The 24914-nt window shown below is 31.1% G+C and overlaps 2 protein-coding genes across 11 annotated transcripts in view; both read right to left on the reverse strand.

Moving 5' to 3' along the window:
* The window catches only part of LOC123692876, a 141146-nt gene that overhangs the window by 15551 nt on the left and 100681 nt on the right, over positions 1-24914 (reverse strand). For 7 of the 10 annotated variants that reach the window (XM_045637703.1, XM_045637701.1, XM_045637702.1 and 4 more), the window contains exons 12-15: positions 6542-6690; positions 2719-2763; positions 1902-2014; positions 629-796 (exon numbers count right to left, since the gene is read on the reverse strand). In XM_045637703.1, the coding sequence (XP_045493659.1) occupies positions 629-796; positions 1902-2014; positions 2719-2763; positions 6542-6690 (475 nt within the window). The remainder of the gene's footprint in view (positions 1-628; positions 797-1901; positions 2015-2718; positions 2764-6541; positions 6691-24914) is intronic. The other 3 variants (XM_045637706.1, XM_045637705.1, XM_045637697.1) reach the window with 1 other exon arrangement.
* LOC123692879 lies at positions 19436-22527 on the reverse strand. The gene is made up of 2 exons (XM_045637708.1): positions 22419-22527; positions 19436-21962 (listed from the first exon to the last, which is right to left on the reverse strand). Exon 2 carries the CDS (start codon positions 21943-21945, stop codon positions 21148-21150), a length of 798 nt encoding a protein of 265 aa, XP_045493664.1. The 5' UTR covers positions 21946-21962; positions 22419-22527; the 3' UTR covers positions 19436-21147.

Genomic DNA, 24914 nt, shown 5'->3' on the forward strand with positions numbered 1-24914 from the left:
CCCTAGAATAGTATTAGTTCAGATGAGCTCGGGCACTAGGGTTCATTCCTGACTAACTCAATGCATACCCTCCTCATAGTAGCTATCATAGTCATTAAACTCGACTGATCGTTTGAAACACATCTTGGCAAGTCGCGGTCCTTTCAGCCACCTGCCTTCCGAGCCTGGACAATGCAAATAGCATCCGAATATTATGTAAATGTTTGTAATGCGTGAGCTCCGCAGTTGTGTAGGTATATATATGCAAGCTTGTGAGTGTGTCGAGTTGTTCGAAGTGTTCGCTATTCATTGTAAAATAAACAAATTAAAAAGTAAAACAGTCTATCCATTCCAATGTCCTGCTCAAATTAAATTCGGATTAAATTCCTGAAAATAAAAGATTCAAAGCATCCATAACGAATATTACAATTTCAATAATGTTTCGATTTCAAATTAAGTTGTAAAGTGAATACAAGTGAAACGTGGGCGTATTACAAATATTTTGTTTTACAAATTCTGTACCATTTAGATGAAAAGTAGGTAGGTATTTACAGAATATTTAAACACAGATAAAGCCATGTTTGAAATTGAAGTGTTGTAATTTTTATTACTTATAGTTTATACAAAAGTGTTACACTGTACGACTTACTTTCTTCATCATATCCAGGATCTTGGACTCGATGGGCTTCGATTTCGGAAGTGCTTTTCTGTCGGCGCAGGAGCCTCGACTTGGTTTGGCATTTGCCGACCTGCGGCATGCAATCTGTGTGCACGTTCATCTTGCACATACGGCATCGGAGGCCTTGTCGAGTGTGACCTGTTTAATTAAAAATAGAAAAATATAAAGAAAATAATAAATAAAATCAATTTCAGGCGGGCTTGATTTTTTTATTTCTTTTACAAATATTAATAAACTGCTTTTAAAACTTCCTATATTTTACTCATTCAATAAAAGATGATATGAAGTCCTATTACTGAGATATTATGTTTTCTTTAGTAATTTAGTTGGTTGAAAATGTAGGTAACAAAATTAAGTTAGGTAATTAGGTATGCGATGCATGCCAATATTTTTTACTGTTATTTTAATATTAATTAAAACAACTGATAAAATTTTGTGACAACCGTTTTCAGTTTAAATCTTAAATATTATCTATTTGCCAGTGAAAAATCAGGTTAACTTAAAAAAAAGCATTATTTAATGGCGTGTAACCTTAAGCGACGGTAAGTGTAATGGATTATCTAATTATAGCTCAAGTATCCACACGGATTTGAGCTTTTAAACTAATTAATTATTTAAAATATAAAGGCGACTGTCGTTATCTAGAACCCAGTTACAAAGTAATTTCTATTGATATTACAAAAACTCGTTACAATGCAAATAGTTTGGAAGTTCTACATTTAGGTGACTGCTAAAATTTGTTCCTTATCCGAAACTGTCGAGTCATTACGATTAACAAAACGTTAGCTTTTAGCTTTCTTAATCCTAACCTACATTCTAAATTATATTATGATTAATTTTATGTACAAACCTAATAGGTAGGTACAAGTATATAATGTCACAAATACATTAACGAAATTAAGTTGAAAAAAAAAGTAATAGCAGACAATATAAAACTGTCATTTATATTTCACAGCAAAAATGTTAACGTTTAGTTTCGTCGTATTATTATTAACCTACAACCACGCAACGGACTAATGATATATATCTACATTCTCTATGTATATTGTATATATCGATTTACATAATTAATGAAGTACTGTTATAAATCTAGCGTGAGTTTTTCACCCCTACTTAGCCGACACGCATTTCTAAGGCATGATAAGTTAGTAGCCAAGAATATAACAAGATACATACATATTCTTTGTATTTAACTTCAGTATTAACTTATATTTATGTGTAGTTACAGTAATAACATACTTACCTCGTAGAACTTGTGAGCAAACGTCGCAAGGAGTTATTTTCTTGTAAGTGTATTCTTGAAAATTATGCGCTTCCGAGTCCCCGCCACGCATGTCGCGAGCGGCTCCATTCCTCCTAAACAGTTAATAGTTTATATTATAATGCAACGGTAACTCGTTCATGAATGTTATAAGAATATTTATATTGTATAGATCAGTTGCACATGCTAACTTTGCAGTATAAACAAAATATAAGTATACAACTCTTTCTTGGAAACTCAATACCGTCGAAAAGAAAACATCATTCAGGAAAAATTGTATAATATTAACAGGATAGTAAAATACATAAAACATTTTTTCAAGGTTTTCGCTTTTCAATTGTGAGAGATGGTAGATACACCATTAACAAAGGTCACGGTTTACGTCATATGTAAACACGTTGTTATCACTGAAATCCAAACATTACCAATCGCATCATTAATCATTCTATTATTTTCAGTGTCACAGACATTGACACGCGTTACATATTGATCGTATCAAGGTCAAGAACCGTTTGATTGTCGTATCGATCTTTTTAATAATCGTCTTCTAATGAGTTGCAATCAGGCATGTAGAACTTATATTTAACATAGCATTATTACGCCTTACGTCTAAGGTGTAGTGAGTACAAAGGGATTGTGCCAATGCATGCGTATTTAAAGCAGTAGTTAGCAGTAGAGATAAGCGCAAGTAGAGGAGTTTACGTGTTCAGTAAGCTGTTATAGATTTACGTTAGTTACGATAATAGGTTAAAGGAGTGGTATCATGTCAGTTACAGGCACACCTACGGGGCACATTTACCTCATCGCCATAACCGTAGACACCGCGTGGTACATTTGATTTTTTCTTTATTGATGCAAGAAGAAAGAAACATCAAAATGAACATGATATGTGAGATTTCTGTCGTATATATAAATCTTTTAACCTGTCCTGTTAGTTATGTTCGTAATTGTGATCATAAAAACTGTTAAAATGTTTTTGGTTATTAATTAATGTGAAATATAACATGACAGGTTAAATTAACAATTGAGTAATAATCACTTATCAGCATAAAATAAATGATTATTTACACTGAAAGCAAGTAATCATAAAAATATCAGCTGTTATGTTTTTCATGACGACAATGTAATAATTTTTCATAAAAATACAACTGAAATAAGGCACGGAAATGAATCGTTAAATCTGAATTGAAACAAGCTGACCCGGCATACGTTGTTTTGTCTTAGGCTTACATCTTGGGGATACGAAAAATAGATGTTGGCTGATTCACAGATCTACCCAATAGGCACACGAAATATCATGAGAATCGGTCCAGCCTTTTGGAGGAGTATGGTAACTAATATTGTGACACGCGAATTTTATAATATATGCAGAGAAAAATTTGTAATTATAAAACGGAACCAAGAATAACAACAAATACTTGTATTATCGTATTTGTTACGATAACTTTCAGAGCAAGCCTGTACGATTGCCAATGATTTCTTCTGATTCTAAAAATGTGTTCTAGTATTTTATTATGACCTATTGAATATTCCTATTGAAAATTATGTGCATATTTATTTGCGAATAAATATTTCCACTACAGTAGCACCTCGTTAACTTATTCTGCAAACTGAATTTACAGCGCGCTTGTCGACGCTCGCGAGCTCTCGGCATTATGTTTTCTTTAAAGATGGCCCTCGTTTCCAACTGATCTTGAATATAGCGCCAACTTTACTGGCTTTGTAATTCTATACATATGCATTCTCGTGTTTGCATTCTAATCAATATATGGAATATCTTTGACGCTATATCAAAATATATTAATCACATGATAGGATATAAATCTATACGCCCAATGTTAGAATGTAGGTACTTTACTGTAGATTGGTGTTATTTAAATTAATAAGACAGTTACATAACAAGTACAATCGTGATTACGAGTATGACATACAATTAGCGACTGAACAACCCATATTAGAGGAGAATTAAGAAGCCGTACAAGCAAAATGTAATGTTAAATCTAATTACAGACTTAGGCGAGCTCTTAAAGTTTTAACATATTTTTTATGTCACGAACAGGAGCTTAATAGGTGACCGACCTGGTTTTCAATCGAATTATAACCCGTAGCGTCATAGCTGGCCTATTGACCTAACGCTAAAATTTTTGTTATATGCACAAGGTGCAAAATATACCTCAGTCAAAAATTTTGACTCGACTCTACATGAGTGCATGTGTGAGTTGTGACCGAGATTCCAATCGAATTAAAGCTTGTACCATAGTAGGTACACAAAACGTCATGTTACGTGAAGTTTTCATGTATCGTTTTGCGGTAAATATGTTTTATAAAACATGATATTGTTTTACTAAATTATCACACATACATTGAGGTCATACTAATATTAATTTAAAGTCAAGATATTACTGATTCTAGGAGAAAATTAACTTACATCTTATAAATTTTACTGTGATATTCCTATGTCACAACTCACAAGTGTTTCAAAACATTTCTCTGAATGTTTTTACATTTTAAATTAAATAACTATTGTACGAAAATGTTGAGCGACTCATTTACTTTTTGGAGTGTTTTTGTAGAAGACTAATGAGTGCACGGAATAAATAATTATATTCAGTGACGGAATGTAATGATGCAATGAAAAAATGTGGATAAATACACAGACAAAACAAGAGTCAGATAAAATAACATAGTCACTTTGAAATGGTATTCATGTACTAAACCTATAATTTCAAATGTACATACATTGAAAGTCAAAACCCACACATTTACAATGTACATTGTATAATATGTAATATCTATATCTCAAAATATAAATTCGCAATCGCAGACAAGTTAACAAAGATATGGGTTTTCCAGAGATATCGAATTGAGCGGAAATGAAACGTGCAAGCTACCGACGACACTATCGCAGTCCGCAACGCTGACCATTAAAACTAAAGAGTCGATATTGCCAATCAAACTGTTTGCTAAAGGCCCGTCAGGATCCAATCAATTGTTGCGTCGCTGTTAAATACTTCGCTCTTCATATACAGAAAGCATCGATTAATACGAGCTTGAAGCTAGCCTGAATTTCCAATATAGGTCATCCAGGGAACTCGATTTCAAATTACAGCGTAATTTTATATGACATCGCTGACGGGGTTAAATTTCAAAGTTGATATTGAGGCAATTGAAATAGGAATGGGTTAGTTCGCAGATTTATGTAACTACGCGTTTTATTGTATGGTAGTATTATAATTTACTTAAATGTAGTAAATATTATAGTACTTAAATGTAGTAAATTAAATAAATCTTGAGTGGTAACAGATTAAGGCTAGGATTCTTTTACCAAAATAAAATGAAGCGTTTTGCCTCAGGCACTTTTAATGATATAGGTACGATACCTAAACAATATCATTTTTATTAAGGATAATAATATCACAATTATTACATTGTCGTCATACTATATATGAGGTGTTACATTAAGGTTATGAAAACATCAACAACCGTAGAATTATCTTTTATACACAGCTAGCGGCGAAACAGATTCGACATCATATATTATTCAGTATTTTTCGGTACGGGCGCCATTTGCTGGATGTTTTTGTAGTAACATATTGTGAACGTACGTTGCAATATCACAGATAATTCTAGAATAAGCTATCATTTTGCAAGCACAGCTAAAACTTTTATTGAATTTTTTAAACATTTGAAATGTTTTTATTCCTAGTAATATAAAATGCATACTAAGTGTAGTTAAACTGGAAGTTCCCGTAGCACCCTTTATATTAAATTTTGATCTGGCTATTTTATAGCTTTTTGCAATAGATAATGGGATCCATCTATTTTGAAAAATGATGGCTACCCAGACGGTGACGTTTATGAGCACTGTAATTTTCCCTGCATAGATTTGTCTCCTAGGTTTAGTGATTATAATATAGGTCTAACCGCTTATTATGGTGTAATTAAATGTTTGTCTTCTGTTTATTGGTAATTTTTTATAAAGACAAGATATTACAAAAGTCAAAATAAACAAATATTAAAAAAAAAGCATTAATACCGCTTTCGGTAAAGTGAAATTAAATTGACAATAGAAGAGAACTAATTTCTCGTTATCATGAAATTTTCGAAACAAAGCCTAATGACGATTCGGTCACTGCACAATTAGAAATCAATATAGTGTTTGTGGTGAAAATGTAGTACTAACATTTGACAAACCCAAAGCTACATTTAAATAAACCACAGCAAGCGGTTATAACGAGAGTCGAGATCGCACTTCAGGCGTAACTCAATCAATGCTGATAATTATGACTAAGCATTTTTCTAAGAGAAATCCGATAATCCAGTTTGATAAATTAGTGCAAATTTTATATAGTTTGACGTTCAGTGATGCTTAAAGCATGATTCAAGCTACACCGTGCCGGGGCAGAGCCGTACCGGAACAGGGAAACAAATGAAACAATATTCATACAAATTTCAACGCCCTCGCCGTGCACCGTTCGAGCCACGTTCAGGCATGAATCACTTGATACAAAAAGTAATGTAATGTCGAGCCCCAGACGGGACACGGTCCGGTCGCGACACGGTTTAGCGTAAGTCAGTATTTAATTTGTAGTGGTTCTAGTAGGTAATGTTGGATTGCTTACTTGTCTTGGCCCGCATGAGGTGGTGGGGCTGTAGGGGGTTTGAGGCTTCTGAAAGCCTTAAGCCACTTGTTCTTCATACTGCCGGTTGATGAGGATGATAACTTGCGGTCTGGTGCACTGCTATCTGCTTTAGCCGCAAATAGCTCCCTCTGTGGATAAAGTTTGTATTAATAATAAAAGTTGGTACAATAAAACTTACATGGTCTGCCCGACTTTGTCTGGTTTGAAAGATTTTATCTGTTACTCCACTTACAACAGCCATGTGATGGTCATACTAATAAAAATTGGACAAAAATTCTAAATCAAGTTTTAAAGGACCTGAGCACTTAACCTTGTACCGTACACAAGTGTGTACAACCGTGTACAAGACATTTATCTTAAAGAATTAATATCATTCACTATGTGTTAAGTATTTATTTTCGATAAATAATAAATTAAAGTGAAACATACAAAACCCAAATATTTCACACATAAGTATTTGTAGTAACCAAAAGGCTGTATACAAAAGGTTTATACTTTAGGTATCAATCCATTTAAAAAATACGGCATACGTAAGTACGTGAGCACGAGATACCTTCAAAGGGAATTACAAAAAATAGGATTTATAAATTGGCAACAAAAACTGGAGTAAAGCCTCCATGACGTGTTTGACACAGTATATAATACAATATAAATTTGATATATGAATTATTATATCAAGAAACAATTTTGTGTACTTAGTGATCGGTATATTCCACAACACATAAGCAATGAATTCACACACTTTTAAATTAGATAAGATTCACATTAGAAATACATCTCAGATGAAAAAGAATTGTAAAAAGCTTCCTATGCTGGCCAAGTGGAGATAGAACTTACGTCAAATTCGTTCGAAGGTTTCTAAGTTCCTATCAATGATCCCTCATAATTCTATTATACTCGTATTTAAGGAATCAAATATCAGAAATATTTCACACGTACTCTCATAGAGAAATTAATGATTATATTCAGATATTTCGGCTTAGTATGTCAATGCCTTGCGGTTTTCATGACCTCAATTGATTGTGGAAAATTATGTTGTTGATGTTCACGCAACTTAACAAATTGTACCTAAGTATAATGCTGTACTTTTATAAACTACTAGCTGCTCCGCGCGGCTTCACTCCCGTGGCTCCACTCCTGTTAGTCGTAGCGTGATGATATATAGCCTATAACCTTCCTCGATAAATGGGCTATCTAACACTGAAAGAATTTTTCAAATCGGACCAGTAGTTCCCGAGATTAGCGCGTTCAAACAAACAAACAAACAAACTCTTCAGCTTTATAATATTAGTATAGATATTGTCAAATATTAAACTTTGGCTCATAGTATCAAAGACCGAAATGGGTTGAATAAGTACACAAGAACTGTTGAATTCATCACAGTTTCGACTCCGTAGGTAAGAATTGCAATTTGGAAAATCGTTTGTTTCTAAAGTGGAAAAAGGAGCCTTGCTGAATAAATGATGCGATTTCTTGACATTGACTGAGACAAAATGTGACGCAACTCCCATTTTCTCGCTGAACTTGTAGATGTCTACTACCTATAGTGATCTTGGGAAGACAAAACTTTAACTAGTTCCACTCGGCTGATTGTTCGCTATAAAAGTTACATCTTTTCCAAGATAATTATTATTATTTCCTAGAACTAGGAGGCCGCTTAAAAGTAAATTAAAAAATATTGAGTTATAACTTTTAATGACGATTGTTATTTGAGCTGTGATACTAACGATTTATGAATATCTATCTACTGTTTGATGAATCATACATTATCTATCGGACGTTCGGATAACATGAATTTTTGTTTACTCATAATAATTGTTATTTACATCATAAAATTTTAAACAATCTCTCGAAAAAAACAAAAAAAAAAAAACAAAAGCATATCCTGTTTTAATTTATAATATTATCTTAAGCTGATAGTCGTGTGTGGATTAGATTCTTAAGATTAGGTATATAAAATCTGAGACGAGACTATTTTACTGATCATAAAACTGTCTCGACCACGTCTCATCTATTAAGAATATTAAGTCCTCATTTTTTTAAATTTTACCGAGATTTGTTGACTTTGCATTGTGAAATACTTTTTATATATTTTGTTATTTTACATACAAATAATGTAGAAGATTTATTATATAGCTTTGACCTAGATATACACAAAAAAGTAAATAAGTACTAAATAAACAGTTACTTGTGATATAGCTATGTTAATAATAATATATTTTCGTTTTAAAATAATATTGGAAAAGTATGAATTTAAATCACTACAACGACGATAGCTACTTAAATCTTTTTTGTCTGGACGTAGTCTGGTCTTAGTCTAGACTATCAAAATAAAATTCTACGCAAATGGGTACCTATGTCATGTTTAGTTAATCCGTAAACTTTACATAATATAATTATTATTTCAAAAAAGCTTAATGGTTTGTACGTTCAATAAAGTTATAAGAAGTTCAACAGCGTGTATTTCATATTATTATTTCACTGAAAGGACAGTTTGTTTGCACAGAAAAGCTTTGTATATACAGGTTGTCCCACTGTTGGTATACTAAGCTCAAAGGAGGTTATAGTTTTGCATACTCTGAGTACGTAAAAAATGCTTATAAAATTCCAGATGCATTTTTTTTTCAAATAGATGAATTCTTAAAACTCTATGTGTACACCCATAACAAGCAACCCGCCCAACTTTGCCACTGGCAGCATGTGAGCTATCATTTAAGATTTTTTTCATAGACAAAATGCTCACATTAGAGAAGCGGTAGGTATATGCCGGTTGCGCGAAGCTAGAGAAGAAAACATGGATTTTCAGGAAAAATTTAGCAAAAAATTTTTGACGTAATTTTTTTGTTTAAGTATTTATTACGTGATTCAGTGCAGGTATGCAAAACTACAAGTCGCTTCGCGCTTAGTATACCAATAGTGGGACACCCTGTATATAATTTTAGTTAGGTTTTCATAAACTACTTATGAAAAAATTAAATAGCATAGCAAACGATGTTAGCAGTTTGTAGCTATTGATTGTTATGTAAAAAGTGAATTGATTTGACAGACTTTATTATTGGATTCTAAAAGCTTAACGGAGATTTAAACGTAACGAGAACGCTGAGGAAGCTTCGATGGATGCTTGTCAAAATTTAATATTAATAATTGATCTATACAAGATAAGTCCTAAAAGTAGGTTAGAGGGAGCTCTTAAAGAATCGAAGTGGTTTAAAATTAAAATGATAAATATTCGTCTACATAAACCTAATAAGTATTTGTGTGTAGGTATTCCTATTGCGCGCTTTACAAGATTAAGTTACTTTACGCAAACTTTTTCAATATATTCCGACATACGTGTAAAGAATTGGCGTGTTGTTCGGTTCTTGTATGTAATATGTTCTGGAAGGATAAAGATCACCCTTTTTTCTACCCACATCTCACAACTGTGCGATGTAAATCAAGTGATTTGCATGCCTTTCACACACTAGAAGTTTTTGGATCAGTTAAAATATCATTTATTTTCCGCCTACGTGTCATCCGTGTTGCAATCTTTTGTTCAATTTGATTTTAACGTTAGAGCAATTAGTCGTGTACTTATACGTCGTGTATAAGACATTTTACCCTATAAACGACGAGTAATAAAAATGCTTTCTCTTGTGAATTGCCGTCTTCTATTGGACACTTAATTTTTTCTAATATTTTAAAGCAAACGGATTCACGGATAAAATTTACGGTGAAAATTTGAATTGAAACTGGAGTTAAGGACTCTAGAATCCTGAATATAGCGAGTGATTCAATATACTGCGCCCGAAGAAAAATAATTATGCCTGTGAATTGTCTTCTCTTCCACGGGAAAAATAAGGCACATTTTTTAATTTACTTTTTCTTTTATATCAATTTCATGGAATCATTTTTACATACGGTATTTTTGTTCGATATTTTTGAAACCATGTTGGAGCATTATCTTTTTAGAATATTATTTTAGGGTTATACGGTTTCTTTTTAAAAAATAGGAGTATTAAAATATATTTGTAAGGTTGGATGACATCATTCTGTGACCACAACTGAATTTCGCAATTTGTTTAATTGAGTATGGTAACAACAGTATAAGGTGGGTAGGTAATTTGTGTATTTAGGTTGACGTATAATTTTGTGTGTAGATAATAGACTGTATTATTTTAAATATTTAACTATCGTTATATTTGAACAACAAATACAACATTTTAACCCATTGAGCCCCAAGAAGCACAGACACAATAGATTTTTTATTGTGTCTGTGGTTCTGGGGCCTCAGTTATTTAAAAAAAGTGTCATTTCATATCATGGAAAGGCTTAAGTACCTACCTTAAGACACGATTTAAAAAACATAACTTAGGTAGATATTTTTAAAGTTTTGATTTTTGAATGTGGATGGTATAGGTATTATATTTTTCAGTTGATTTATGGTACGCTAGTTAATTTGTTTCGTCAATGTTGTTTATTTTTTCGTTATATTATCACATTAATTATTTTAATGTTTCTCTGACTTCAACTAACCTAGAGGTTAATGGAAGTGAGTTTTGTAATTATGTGATCGCCGCCGCCCAATGACACTCGCCACGGGAATAATACTGTAGGCAATTGCCGGTCTAGTAAACAATCTGAATTAATAAAACTGGAAAGGGCAAGTTGATCACCTTAGAGTGCCTCGTGAGACGCTGTATAAGCGGAAACTGAAAACGTCTGGCTGCACCTTAAGGGTTTTGGCCCGCTTGTTACAAGTAATTTAAATGAGTTACAGTTTGTCATAATCCCACGAGGCGGTGCCGTCACCTTGAATCACCAATTCGTCGCAATTTAGTACTATGTGAACCTACCTATTTTAAAATATTTCAATATTTCAGTCTATATTCTCGAGCTAGAGTTGTTTCATAAAACTTGATCACGTAAAAGCTGTTCTTTGTAAAATGAATGTCATGAGTCATTTTAAGAAAAACTCACTCAAAGAAAACATGAGTTAACATCACTCGTACGATGAGTTGCATCGTACTATATTGCATATTATTATGACGCAGCGAGATTTCAAATTACATCTTGCAGTGTGACCAATATTCATTCCCTCGACTCTTGTAGCTCTGAAAATTTATATATTCCTTGCTCTAGATAGCAAAAAGTGAAATACAAATATATTCAGGAACGTAGACCGTAGTTAACTATACATAGCGTTAGCGATATTTATTGTTGAATGGCGGCGAATTTTCAGAAATCATGATCAATGAGGTCACAAAAACTTGAGCTTGGTAGACTCAGTTGGGTGACTCTGCACGCGACCTCGTAGCGGTAAACCGCCGAAACTTTTAACAACGCGAATGCAACCAAGTTGATTAAAATAATAATCTCTTGATACCAGTTCCATGAAAATTCGATTGCTTAAAATCTATTCATTCATCACACCCGTTGGTATTCTAACAAAAGGTGAATCTATTAATTGAATTTCGTTGAACGCAATTCAAATTAAATAGAAAGTGAAAACTACATTGAAATATTTCATATTTCTCTGGAATATTTATGTGCAGTCATTTGTAAATTGCATCACCTTTTTGCCAACAAGGATGTATTTTTAACGATGATTCTAATAATAAACATTTTTATTTGTACTATGGGCGAAAAATAATATCTATTATACTGGGAATTGTGATTGGTAAACTGTTGAACTTTTATCGCATTTGTTCAGATGTATGAATCATTAAATAATTATTATTACAAACCTTTCAAAGCTGATACATTTTTAATAGTTACATAATAGTAAAAATATAATGCACATAACAAAATATTTTTAATTCGGTAGAAGGAAGTAAGTATTACATGTAGATAAGTAAACAGAACATGGATTTAAGAAGTATTAGGTACATAACTTATATACTAAGATGGCGATGGAAATCAAAATGTTTTTATTATTAGATACTTACTTAGGTACGTTTGTTGCATACTGCAAATAATTCCTGCCATTACAAGAATACGTACCTATTTAAATAAAACAAGATTACCCATTGTAAATTTGCCACAAAGTTAATTCGTCACCTAAAAAAGTATGTGTAAATTTGCCACACTTTTATTTTTTTAAAGTTAATTCGTCACGATTTAATATCAAGTATTGTAAATTCGTCACATCGATAATTTAAGTACAGATAGCAAAAAAATTAAACAATAAATTAATTTAAAATGTTTATTTCTTAATCAGTTTACAAATAACCCGTCCCTTACACCCTGAATGTTCTAAAAATATACAACAGTTATAAAAAATACTACTTAACATCTACCGTATGTAAACTAACTAAAGGCAACCCTTTTAATCAGTGTTTATGAAGAGCTCCTCTATCCAGATGGTAACGTATTTTTCTTATAAGTAAACTAATTTTAATTGTTATGAAAATTCACTTGAGATCATTTAGCTTAAAATAAAATTACCATGCTGTATTTTGTGTACTATGAAAAATAAGATTTGTTTTTTTTTATGATTTGTGTACCAAAAAAATAAATAAAACAACTCAAGGTAAACAAAGACTCACTAAAGATTAATGAGAAAATAAGCTGCAAATTTGATGTCTTACCTCTCTGGCTCCCACAGGAACAAATGGCCAGGGCCCGTCCTGCATCGTCTATACTCTGCCAGATTAAAACGATTGCCTTTAGTTAGTTTACTTACACACTGTATATTATTCTACATAGGTAATCGTAAAAATCACAGTTCTCTGTATTAATATTTTTAAAATGCAATGAATTAAGAGCGGCTCTACAATATTTATAACAATCTCATAAAAATAAGGATGAAATATTTTTCTTTTATTTTAACAAGTAAAGACATTGCTCTTTAGTTTAAGTCATATCCTATAATCTGGCAGTTTATGAAATGTTTATGGTGAAAGATCCAGCCATGAACATAAATCCATTGATGGCACCAGTATTTACGAGATTTAAGAAAAAAAACTTTATAATAAAATTCTAATAACACAATAAAAATTCTACTACTTTTAAAAAGCGCAAATCAATATGACTCAATAATGAATTTACCTTATGTTATTGATGAATTTACCTTATGTGAATGATGACTGTAATATTAAAATGTAAATCATTATATTGCTGGTTTCATCGCAGGCTGAAAGGTATAATTCACTTGCCTTGCTTGCTGGCGGTACTTTACTACTTGTGGCAAATTTACAATAACCCGAATATACCTGTGACGAACTTACACATACTTTTTTAGGCATGTGACGAATTTACTTTCAATGTATGGAGTTTTAAAAACGTGACGAATTAACTTTGTGGCAAATTTACAATAACCCATCCGAAGTAAAGCTGTTTTCTAAGCTTTGCTTCAATCACAAAGACAAAAAGTATAAAGCAGCAGTGTGTTAAAAGAACCTGTCCAATTTACAGAAAATGTTGAGCGGAATAAATGACGATGAAAAGAAAGATAGATAAGACATGCTCTTTTAATTAACATAAAAAGGGACACCTTAATTGCTTTAAGATAAAGGTCAAGATGCGTGTCAAGAACAAATAAAAGCAGGTCTATAAAGTGCCTTATCAACGGAGAATAGACGACAGTGGAATGGGTTATGTGCCACGTTTCTTGAGGTTTTTATTAGGAGACATAACTTTTTTAGTGTAATGTCTTAGTCGCTACTTCTGTTTGTATTGTAAACATGTGATTGATAAATGTTAATGCAAATACATAGTTTGAGTGATTATGCGAAAAAAGGGGAAGTTTAAAAAAGCTAGATTTATAACTAAAGCTATTTAACGGAGCTTGCATAAGTCAGTACCTACGCAATATTATAATTGTAACGTTTTGTACTTATTTATATTATGTGATATTTTATTACATATTTATCTATGTTTTTTTTTAAAATTACAATTAGGCATTAAAAACTTACATCATTAAAATAAACTTGCTCTAGTCGTTGGCGCGTTTTATTAGCATCAGGGAAGCTCGACTGGCGTCTCACACGCATTCTTTGTTCACGCTCCATAGTCATAAGATCTGACTTTTGGGACAGCACTAAATAATGTAATCGATGTACTAAATCCATTGTTATCGAGATATCTAGCTTTACTTCAATACAGATTTTATATTGGAATTATAAACAGAAACCGAGAAAGTTACAAACACATGTGATTACACTCCATGAAAATAAAATCCGTTCAAAATTTGAAACACAAAATTGTACACTAAAAATGAAATATTAAATGGATAGCAGGTCCATCTTTGGGTCTGCATATTTGTACAGTTGACTACTAATGATAATAGCGTGGAAAATGTAATTGAATGTAACGTACGAGAGTCGCGATATTGTGGTCGTGAACGCGAGAACGGCTGGCGCTTTGTAGGGCGGGCGGTAACCGACTGGGCGATGAAACTGAAGACTCGCCTGTGTCTCTAAGCAACGAACAATAACAACACTATGTACACTGTACAACGATCACTGTTCACCTCAGATCGAGCTCGCCAGATTGTTGGCGTAATTGAATTATGCATAAACCTACGTGATGTTTTATATAAGGCCCTAAGCACCATCTTATCTAGCTGTTGCGTGTTCTTTTATATTAGTAAACACTTTATTGTATCAGGAATCCTGTAAATGACTAATGATTATGTAATCCTTTTTATAGCGCAAACAAATATTTTTCTTATATAACATTATTATGTTAAAGGTTTGTACTTAACTTGTAAAAATAATAATATATTAAAGTGGAATAAGACATTTTAGAAGTCGTATATTAATAATTTGTAAATGATCATTTTAATAGTGATGATAATTATACCTACATCCTTACAAATAAAAAATTTTTTAAACTTCCAAGAATTAGAAATAACTAAGTATGTTGTAGGTACCTACACGACGTAATATATTACCTAAGTAGGTAATAACTGGGAATGTAACATGAAACATCAATCAATTCAGACTTCTTAGAAAAGTGCTTTTGACTAATATAAAGGTATTAAGTATTATCTAGTATTTAAATCTGTACACATATTGTGTTGAAAAATGAAAATGAAAATGAAAAAAAATTATTTGCAGGAATTGTGGATAACTACAAGGTTTTACAATAATTAATTTTAAAAATTAATTTGTTGGTAATAAACTTATAGAATTATATTGAAATCAATATCTACTTATTACATTAATAATTTTTATGATACCTCCGTATTTTTTTAAGGTACCTACACACAAGAACAAAATACCTAGGCAATAGGTATTGTATGCAATTATCTGCTGACTTTTTTTATTCTTTATTATTTCTCTGAATCTTCACAATAAAATAATTGCTGTAAAGTAAATGCCCTTTTATCAACAATTTCTGTTTACGCTTACTGCTTCAAATGTTGTCTTATTAAAGAGATCTAGAAAAACATTTATAAAATATAAATCAATCCTACCGATGCAGAGAAGAAAAACATCAATTAGTTGAGTTAATTAATTGAATTGACAAGAAATAACATTATCAAATATCCTCTAGATATCTTTTACTAAGATGAAAATTGTAATAACCAAGGTTTACCTCGACCTACAAATAGGATGCTTATAATTTCCATGTCCGTCTACTTTCATATCAAGGCTTTGACTTGGTAAATTATTAGAGACTAGTCATTTTGGAGCCGCTCAATCAGGGGTGAAAATAAGTAGGGCGTTTCATTATATATCTATAGGTAAACACTTGGCTGTGTTTACGAGAAAATTAAGAGAAAAACAATAAATCAATTGAACAAGTAAATTCGTGTGCCGATAAGTTGGCCTTTCAAACAGTTTTAGACTTTTAGTCCATAGACATGGTATTAGGTACAATTATTTACAAGACCCAGATTTTCATTTTAAGAGTACCTAGTAAGATAGTATACCTAATATGGTAGAAATCTGTTTATGTGGTCGCACAAATACATATTCTGTTTTTTCTTTATTTAAAAAATCGAATAGGTACTTTTGATAATTAGGTAGAGGAAAGTCACCAAATATGGAATAGTATCCTAATATGGAATTCCTTCATTTCTCTAAGACTATAAGTATGAATCGCAACATTCGACCATCTTCTGTTTCATTTGGTGTACTAATTATCGCACTAACACCATCGAGTTAGTTGCGCGAACGGTTTACATTTAGCAGGGGTGTTTTGTTTTGTTGCCGTGCAGAAAAATTTTAAGGTAAATAATAAATGAGTATTATCGGCTATTATGTTTGTTTCGATAAGTGTTATACTATTTAGTATATCGGGTATTATGTTTATTTCACTACTTTGTGACCTTTTGTCTTTAAAATATTGTGAAATGAAAAAATATTTAGAAGAGTTTGAACTAGTATAAAAATCCAAATATGGACAGTCGTCGGTATCTAATTATGGAATATTATAAACTTGCTATTATTTCTTTAAAAACTGTATGTAATGTTTGTTTTTAGTAACATACATGCATCAGCAGAGTCAGGAGGTTCTATTCAAGACTTCTTTCCATGGATGAAAGTGGAGAAAGTTGAATTAAATGCTTGATGTATGGGCTCTGAACACATTATGATGTGCTGTTCCAGATGGATCTGGATTTGTGACTTTTGCAAGTAATTACGTAACTCCTTTCATTTATCACAATATGTTATATTCATTTAATTGATCTCAAAGATATTCATTATATTTTTGTCATTGTTATGTTGATTTTTGCTTATATTCCATATATGGGTACCTATTCCATATTTGGTTACTCTTTTGTGATTTTGTTTTTTGTGTAAGATTTTAATTTGATTACTGATATTTTTGGTTAAAAGCTATTAATTACTACTTATAGATGTATGACTGATCAGTAAAAACAATAAACAGATTTAATTTATGTGAAGTTTTATTTTTATATCCCAAAAACAAAATGGTATTCCATATTTGGTTACTTTCCTCTACTTATTCAACCGAGCAAATAATACCTAATATGTGAGAATTCTCTTCTGGTAATTGCCGAATATTTTAATCACGTTTAATTAAAAATAATATCTAGAGTTCAATAAACAAATGCATAAATATTAAACTTATGTAAGTAATACCACAGATATTATTGTGTGATGATAATACTATACGGATAATAATATGGCTAGTAGACCTAATACGTACCTACCCATTATTATCTATAGGTATCTATACTAGATATTACCGGGCGATTGCTCTTATCGCTATCCCCTGAGGCCTAAGCTGATAAAACATAGGTACCTCTAGATCTCTTAATAATTTCAAACTATTCTGCTTCTAATTTTTCTTAATATCAAATAACGTAGGTAAATTGTTACTAAAGTGCATAAAATATATTTAAAAACAAAGCTTAGTTTGTGCACATGAGTAAAAAGACGTTAGTGCACGAAATGCAGAGACTTAGTCAGAAGTAGGTATATCTTGAATGACCAAATCTTTTTTTAAGGAATAGCGTGACAAACCATCGGATATCATTAAAAAAATTATTCAAGGGCATTTCACGCAATACCTGTAATCTAGTCCAAAAGTAAAAATAAAATACTATACTAAAAGCTGTTGCGTAATTTTAAAGATTTAAGTATAGGTACCTACAGATACCCAGAATATTGTAGTAATGTAGTGATAGGTTACGGATAAATTTTTCCCGTCCGACTAGGGCCCTTTCGGCCTCCTCCACTCAAACCACAGCCCAAGCCAAGGTTCGAGATCCCCGTCAAGGGCGGACGCGGGACGCCCTTGCGCATGGCGCCACCAGCGTCCGCGTTAAAATGTAGAAGCCCTTCTGGCTAACATTGAGAGACACCACACAAAAAAAGGCTAAATTTTTGAGACTTAAAAATATATAATTTGCTTTTAAAGAATTTAAATAAGCACCTTTACGAGGTGTTCAATATAATAATTTTCTTGTAATTTTTATGATTTGAATAGGTAATATGCTTTTTGTGTCTATGTAAAAAGTAATAACCGCTTCTGCGCTCGTTTAAATTTAAGGTACTAGGTAATTGCATGTTTTTCGGTAAACATAATATTGTGATCTTTTTCTTCTCTCTTGTCCATCGCAGGACCCTTCCCGATTGCCGAGACAAGTTATGCTCGGTGAGATTGCACATGCGAAGAGAGGCATCGGAAGACCCTTGCTACGTTTTAAAGACAGCGTGAAACGTGACATGTCCACGTTCAAGATCAACCCCCCGGACTGGGAAAAGCTCGCCCAAAACCGTACTTCTTGGCGTAGTCTTATTCATGAGGGTTGTAAGGCATATGATCGCACTTGGTTCGATGCACTTCGTGATCGTCGGACTATATTAAACAATTTATCATCTTCCACATCATCATCATATAAGTGTAAGACTTGTGGGCGTTATTGTCGCTCCAGAATCGGGCTCTTTAGCCACGAGCGACGCTGCCCTAAATCTTGGATTCTAATTAGGAAAATTGCAACACCAATAAATTAAAATTTTTGAAATTTAAATGTAACTGTATATATGATCTACTACAGATATAATAGGCCAACGATTGTGATCTTTTTCTTCTCCATATTATTTTTGAAACAAAAATAAATTCATATAAAAGTTCATCAATTAGAAAGAATAATTTCATCTTAAACTACTAAGCACTTCAAATGTGCAAACATAAAATGGAACATTTTCCTTTGAATTCTTTTTTCAAAGATTAAATTTTATTTCAAAATTAAACAAATAAAAGAAGCCTGATTATTTTGTGTCTGTTCTGATAATCTAAGTAAAAGTATGTACTATATATTATACGTATAACTAATCGTCAGTACGTACTATACGCGCGAATAGTAGTCTGAAATATCATAACGGTAAAATTAACCTGAAATAATATTTTAATTATGGCTTTATGTAGTTTAGGTTATTATGACAATATAAAGATTTAAATTAAAACATATAATATGCTTATTTATGTTAATTATATTTATTAGGAAGGCCTTTGAATCCTTACATATATATATTAAAAAACTCGATATGAAAAAAGAACACATTTTTAACACCTTTGAGCTTATAATATAAATCTATAGTACCTATGTACATGTACACTTAAAAATACTTCATAATAATAAACGTAATTTGGACGTGCTTTTATATATGCAAATACATGATATTTGAACAATGATTTTTCTGTATTATGTGAAAGCCATTTTATTTCATAACATTGTAAGACATGGTTGCAATAAGTTAAGTTTTTTAAAATCCAGTTTCTAGCCAGCTACAAAACCGATATTTGTGTATTATCTGTACATAATATACTTTTGTCTGTATGGTGGAAAAATAATTTCATATATTTATTTGCATGCATGTTTGTTGTGCCCTAATACAAAATCCATTACCACTATCCAAATACTTAAAAATATAATATAGGAAAAATATAATGCATGCAATTTTTTAAATGCATAAAAAGCATACAAACTTCCAAGTTTTACAACAATAAATTAAACTACAAATTACTAGTATAATTTATAAGGCCTTTCTGAACAAGATATGTATTCTTACCACCAATTTCTGTACTTATCTTTCAAAATATATATAACAAAATATTAACTTGTTAACAATAACAAGTATATAGTTACTTGATTTTTACAAAAAAATATTGTTTTATATAATCAGAGCTATACAGTATACATGTCAGACAGAAGACTCTAAACACACAACAGATAATTAAATTTATATGTAACACACAAATATATTATGCCTCCAACATTAATCAATGACATAATAATATGTCAATTATTACAAAGAAAAATTACTTATTAGTATTTTTATGTAAATATAATTTCCTAATTTACTATGATTAATAAATAATTTTTTTCAAGACACCTTTTATCAATTTCTCTTATTATATTGGGAAATAGGTACTAAGAATAAGTATTATCAATTCACAATAATCTATTTTTAATAATTACAACTATCTATTCATATCTATCAAATTTTATAAAGTATTGGTAAGTATATGTATAGTATATATTATATTAGTTAAATATTGCACTTATAATGACAGTGAAGAATTAGTCCCATAAGTGATTTCAATTTAACAAATATAATTGTTGAAAGAAAATACATTAATAAATTAATAAACAAAGCAAAGGAAAAAATAGCATCAATCCAAATCTTTTAAATACTTATTTGATGTCAATGTCATTATAAGTGGATTCTAATTGCTTTAAAAATTCAAAAAATACAATAAGTGATATGGGCTAGTAAGAAAGTGCGCGCACATAGCGACGCAACTTATAGAATTGATGGGAGAGACAAAAGTTGCTCTTGCGCGCTAGCTCTAAGAAAACAAGATATGCAGTATATAAAAATACCCAGTGTCTAGAAATAATTTTTAAATAATTTATCAACTATTCTACATAAAGTATTCATTGAATTGATTGATCTAAATATATTATGTAACTTGAGATCAATATTGTATGTACTTTATCTTTGAAATAGTTATAAATAGTAGTTATTTTATGCAGTAACTTTGTGCAATAACTATTTGATTGAACTATTAAGGAAATAACAGCGGCAGGTATCAAACATGACATGTACTGAACTCTATACAAAATAGAAAAATAATTTAAAGAATAAATGTTAGATTAAACCATAGTCAACAAATAGAATCTATGATGTCTGTGTTATTTTAGATTTACCGTTTAATTGACCCAATTGTCCTAGCATAAGAACTGTGTTTATTAAATTTTCTGAGTAAATACGCTGATTTGTCTCCATTCTTCTTAACTTTTGCACTACATATTTGGAAAAGAATTCTAAATCATTTTCATTGCCTTGATTTCTCTGTTGTACATTGGCTGCGTTTACTTTTGAGCTTCTTGGGCTTGTCTGTGTCATTGAAGTCCGTACTTTCTTTCTGCCTTGTTCTTGCAGTTTGCTTATATCTGTTTTATTATCTATAAAGCCTAGATTTAAATCTTCACTCCGTGTTTTGGCTTCTGCGTTAATCTGAATAGTTAAATCATCCGGTACAGTGACCATGGGCACATGGTTATCGTTAAACATTGGCGATGGCAAAAAGGAGACTCGCTTGCGAACCTTAACTACAGGTGTCTTAGGTTTTTCACTATCAACATTGTCCACTGCGCCCACTGTGTGTCTGCGTTTTGATTTCCCAGAATTCAATGCATCTTTTTGATTCCGAGGCCCAATTGGTTTATTGCTCCAAAAGTTCACTTTAATCTTTTGTTTTTGTTTAGGTTTTTTCTCTGGGCTCTTTGGTTTGGATGACACTGGAGCAAATTTGTATCGAATATTATCATCATTCTCATTTAACTTTTTCAATGCTTTTGAATTCGCTTTGGCAATATTGTTCAAGTACTGTTTACTTAATTTATATCTTACATTGTCATCATCCTCTTTGGAATTACTCTTTCTAGGCAATTGTTTTGCAGTTATGTTTTTCATTGTAACTTTATAAGCACCTAAAAACAAAAAGAAAAAAAGAATAGAGATTATTGTCACGTTCGATCGTCAATGTTACGTTTCCCGCCTAAACATGGAACAACAACATATTAAAGTCTATTATGAATATACTTAATTGGTATATAATTGATCAGAATCGAATTGTTTTAGATGTGATTTTAAAATTTAATCGTTCATAATAGCTATGGAAGTTGAAGACGAAAGTCAAATGCTCATTTAGATAACATAGCATATTTGAGGTTATATTATATTTGGTGAAATATTAAGTCATTTTCTTCAAATATAAAATTATGCAAGTCTATTTTAAATCTACTATACATCAATTTCAATAAATAAAACATTTTATTGAATGTATGTTTAAATTTATACATAAAAAATCGTATTGTAGCATCAAGATATTTACAGTTGTTTAGTTCATTATATTACATAACCAATAATACTTTCATTTAACTTACCTCTTTTGATTTGATTTTAAAAAATGCGCACTCACAATAACGTCATAAATGATAAACAAACAGAAAATGATACAAACACGACACGCACATTCAGGGTAAAACGCAACTTTCATAAAACCTCATTTGACAGATGACATAGGTCTGACAGACATCACGTCACTCAGTTCGAAAAAAGTCCGCGAGGGGCGCAGAAAACGCGGGAAAAATAGAAAACAAGGTTTATTGTTATTCTACAATATTCACAAAATGTGATTCTAAGAATTCAACAAATAGCACGTACCTAGTCAGTTAAAGATTTTAAGTTAATTTTCTCTATTTTTAGTTGTAAAGTATTTAAATTGTAAACATAATCCGAATCGATTCTTAGATAATTTATTGTTTATTTTTTATAAAAATATATTATGTCACTTTTACATGTTTTCTAAAGGTTTTGCCGTGGTTTTGCCTTACCTATGTATTTTTACATCGATTTTTTAAATTTTATAACATAGGTACTTATTAGGTATTCTACGCTTATTTTTCTACACACTAACACATTTTGTTTATTAACATTGTAACTATGTGAATATAATATTATATGAACAATATCATCATGTTGTTGACTACAAGAAGAAAGTGTAGGTACGTATGATGTTATTAACTTGAACATATTTATCTCCTATTAGGTATTTATGTGTTTATCACACATCACTATTTTATTTTAAACTGTTTACAGGTATTGCGAATAGTTCTAAATAATTATAAGTATTTTTAAATAAATTTTTATATACCTACCTAAATTATTATGAATTCATTAGAGTCGTCAAATGTTTTATGTTTTAGAATAGCTTTTAATTCAAATTTCTACTCATATTATACACGTAAGTAATATTATTGAAATTACGTAGATACTTACCATATGATTTTTCATTGAAATCCAACCCATTTTAGCACGGTACTTAATTTTGCGAGAAGTAGCCGTGGTGAAACGGTATATTTCATTCAATTTTATTTAATCACTTAGATGAAACCGACACAATATTGTGCGAGTAATGTTATTCCGCGAGATCACCTCTTAGACTGAGTAAACGGGAGGCTGTGCGCAATGCGACAATGTTCGTCCTTATACATTACCTAACTTCTGATGTTTGCATTTTTATGTTTAAATACACATTAAATTTAATTGATATTATCATTTTAATATTGTTGCAAATAATAAATCACAAAAAATATGTTTCAATAAAACTCATCACTTACCCGCCTTTTTTCTTTCTGGCGAAAAGACTTCAAAACTATAGAATATACAGCACTGTGCACACTCTAGAAATACATATAATATAACACACGATAGTAAATAATACGATGTAGAGTAACTATTTGAGCAATATTCGCGGGAAATATTGAAAATTATTGATTGACGTCTGCAGCTGGACTCCGCATGGTTGGAATACACTTTCATTCTAGGCATGCGCATTTCGCCTAGGTCACGTGATTGTATTTCTTAAATGTTTCTTTGTCTGAATTGTAAGGTTGAAGGTTATCTTATGTCAAAGGTGTTGCATTTTTAATTTGGCGGGGCTAGGTTTTTTGTAATATAACCAGTCTTGTAGGCAGCTCATCTTTTTTATTAAGTTTTGAATTAGGTACCTTCAATATGTTGAGGTTTAAGTACTTACACTTTTTAATTATTAATGATTATATTAAAATTAATACAGAAAATATTATATTTTGTTATGATTTGGACATAAAAATATGTAGGTAACTACGTAGATCTCTATGACGTAGACATGCCGTAGCAAACATTTTTATTCGTAGCACCTATAGAATTTTACTCTTATTCCAGATTTCAAATAAATCAAATGTATTTATGCACTATCTACCTTTTTACTGATTTATTTTTTCCTATACCCCAAGTGGGCTTGGAAGAAATCGCTTTTAAGCGATAAGGCCGCCAAATTGTACATTTATTTTAAGTTACATATCGTTTCTGTAAATTTTGTTTTTGTGTGCATTGTACAATAAAGTGTTTTCTATTCTATTCTGTTCTATTCTATCAAATTAAATTACTTACTTAAAACAAAGAAGCAAAAATTATATAGGTATGTGTTTAACTACTTAATATGACATTTTATTTTACAAAAGTTTTCCATCTTTATTATAAGTAAAAATCTCCATTCATGCTTTTATTAAATAAATTGAAAAATTATTAAACCAATATAAATATTTAACTATTTTTACTGACTTTGTAACAAATTCTTTCACCAGTATAAAAACCCATTATGAATGATATAATTTGACCTTTATTTCCTTTCCACAAAACTATGCTAGGCAAAGCAATGGCTGTAGTAAGCCACATAGGCTCGATAAATAAATTATTATATTTTTATCTAGTGAAAGCACTGGTCTTTTGGTTATTGTTTTCACAAAATTCTTCACGGTAAACTTTTCATGTGTATTAAGGTATAACTATATTTTTTACCGCGAATTAATAATATATTCTACTCTATTCTATTTTAC

Source organism: Colias croceus, chromosome 6 (genome assembly GCF_905220415.1).
Source record: "Colias croceus chromosome 6, ilColCroc2.1".
NCBI classification, from domain to species: Eukaryota; Metazoa; Arthropoda; class Insecta; order Lepidoptera; family Pieridae; genus Colias; species Colias croceus.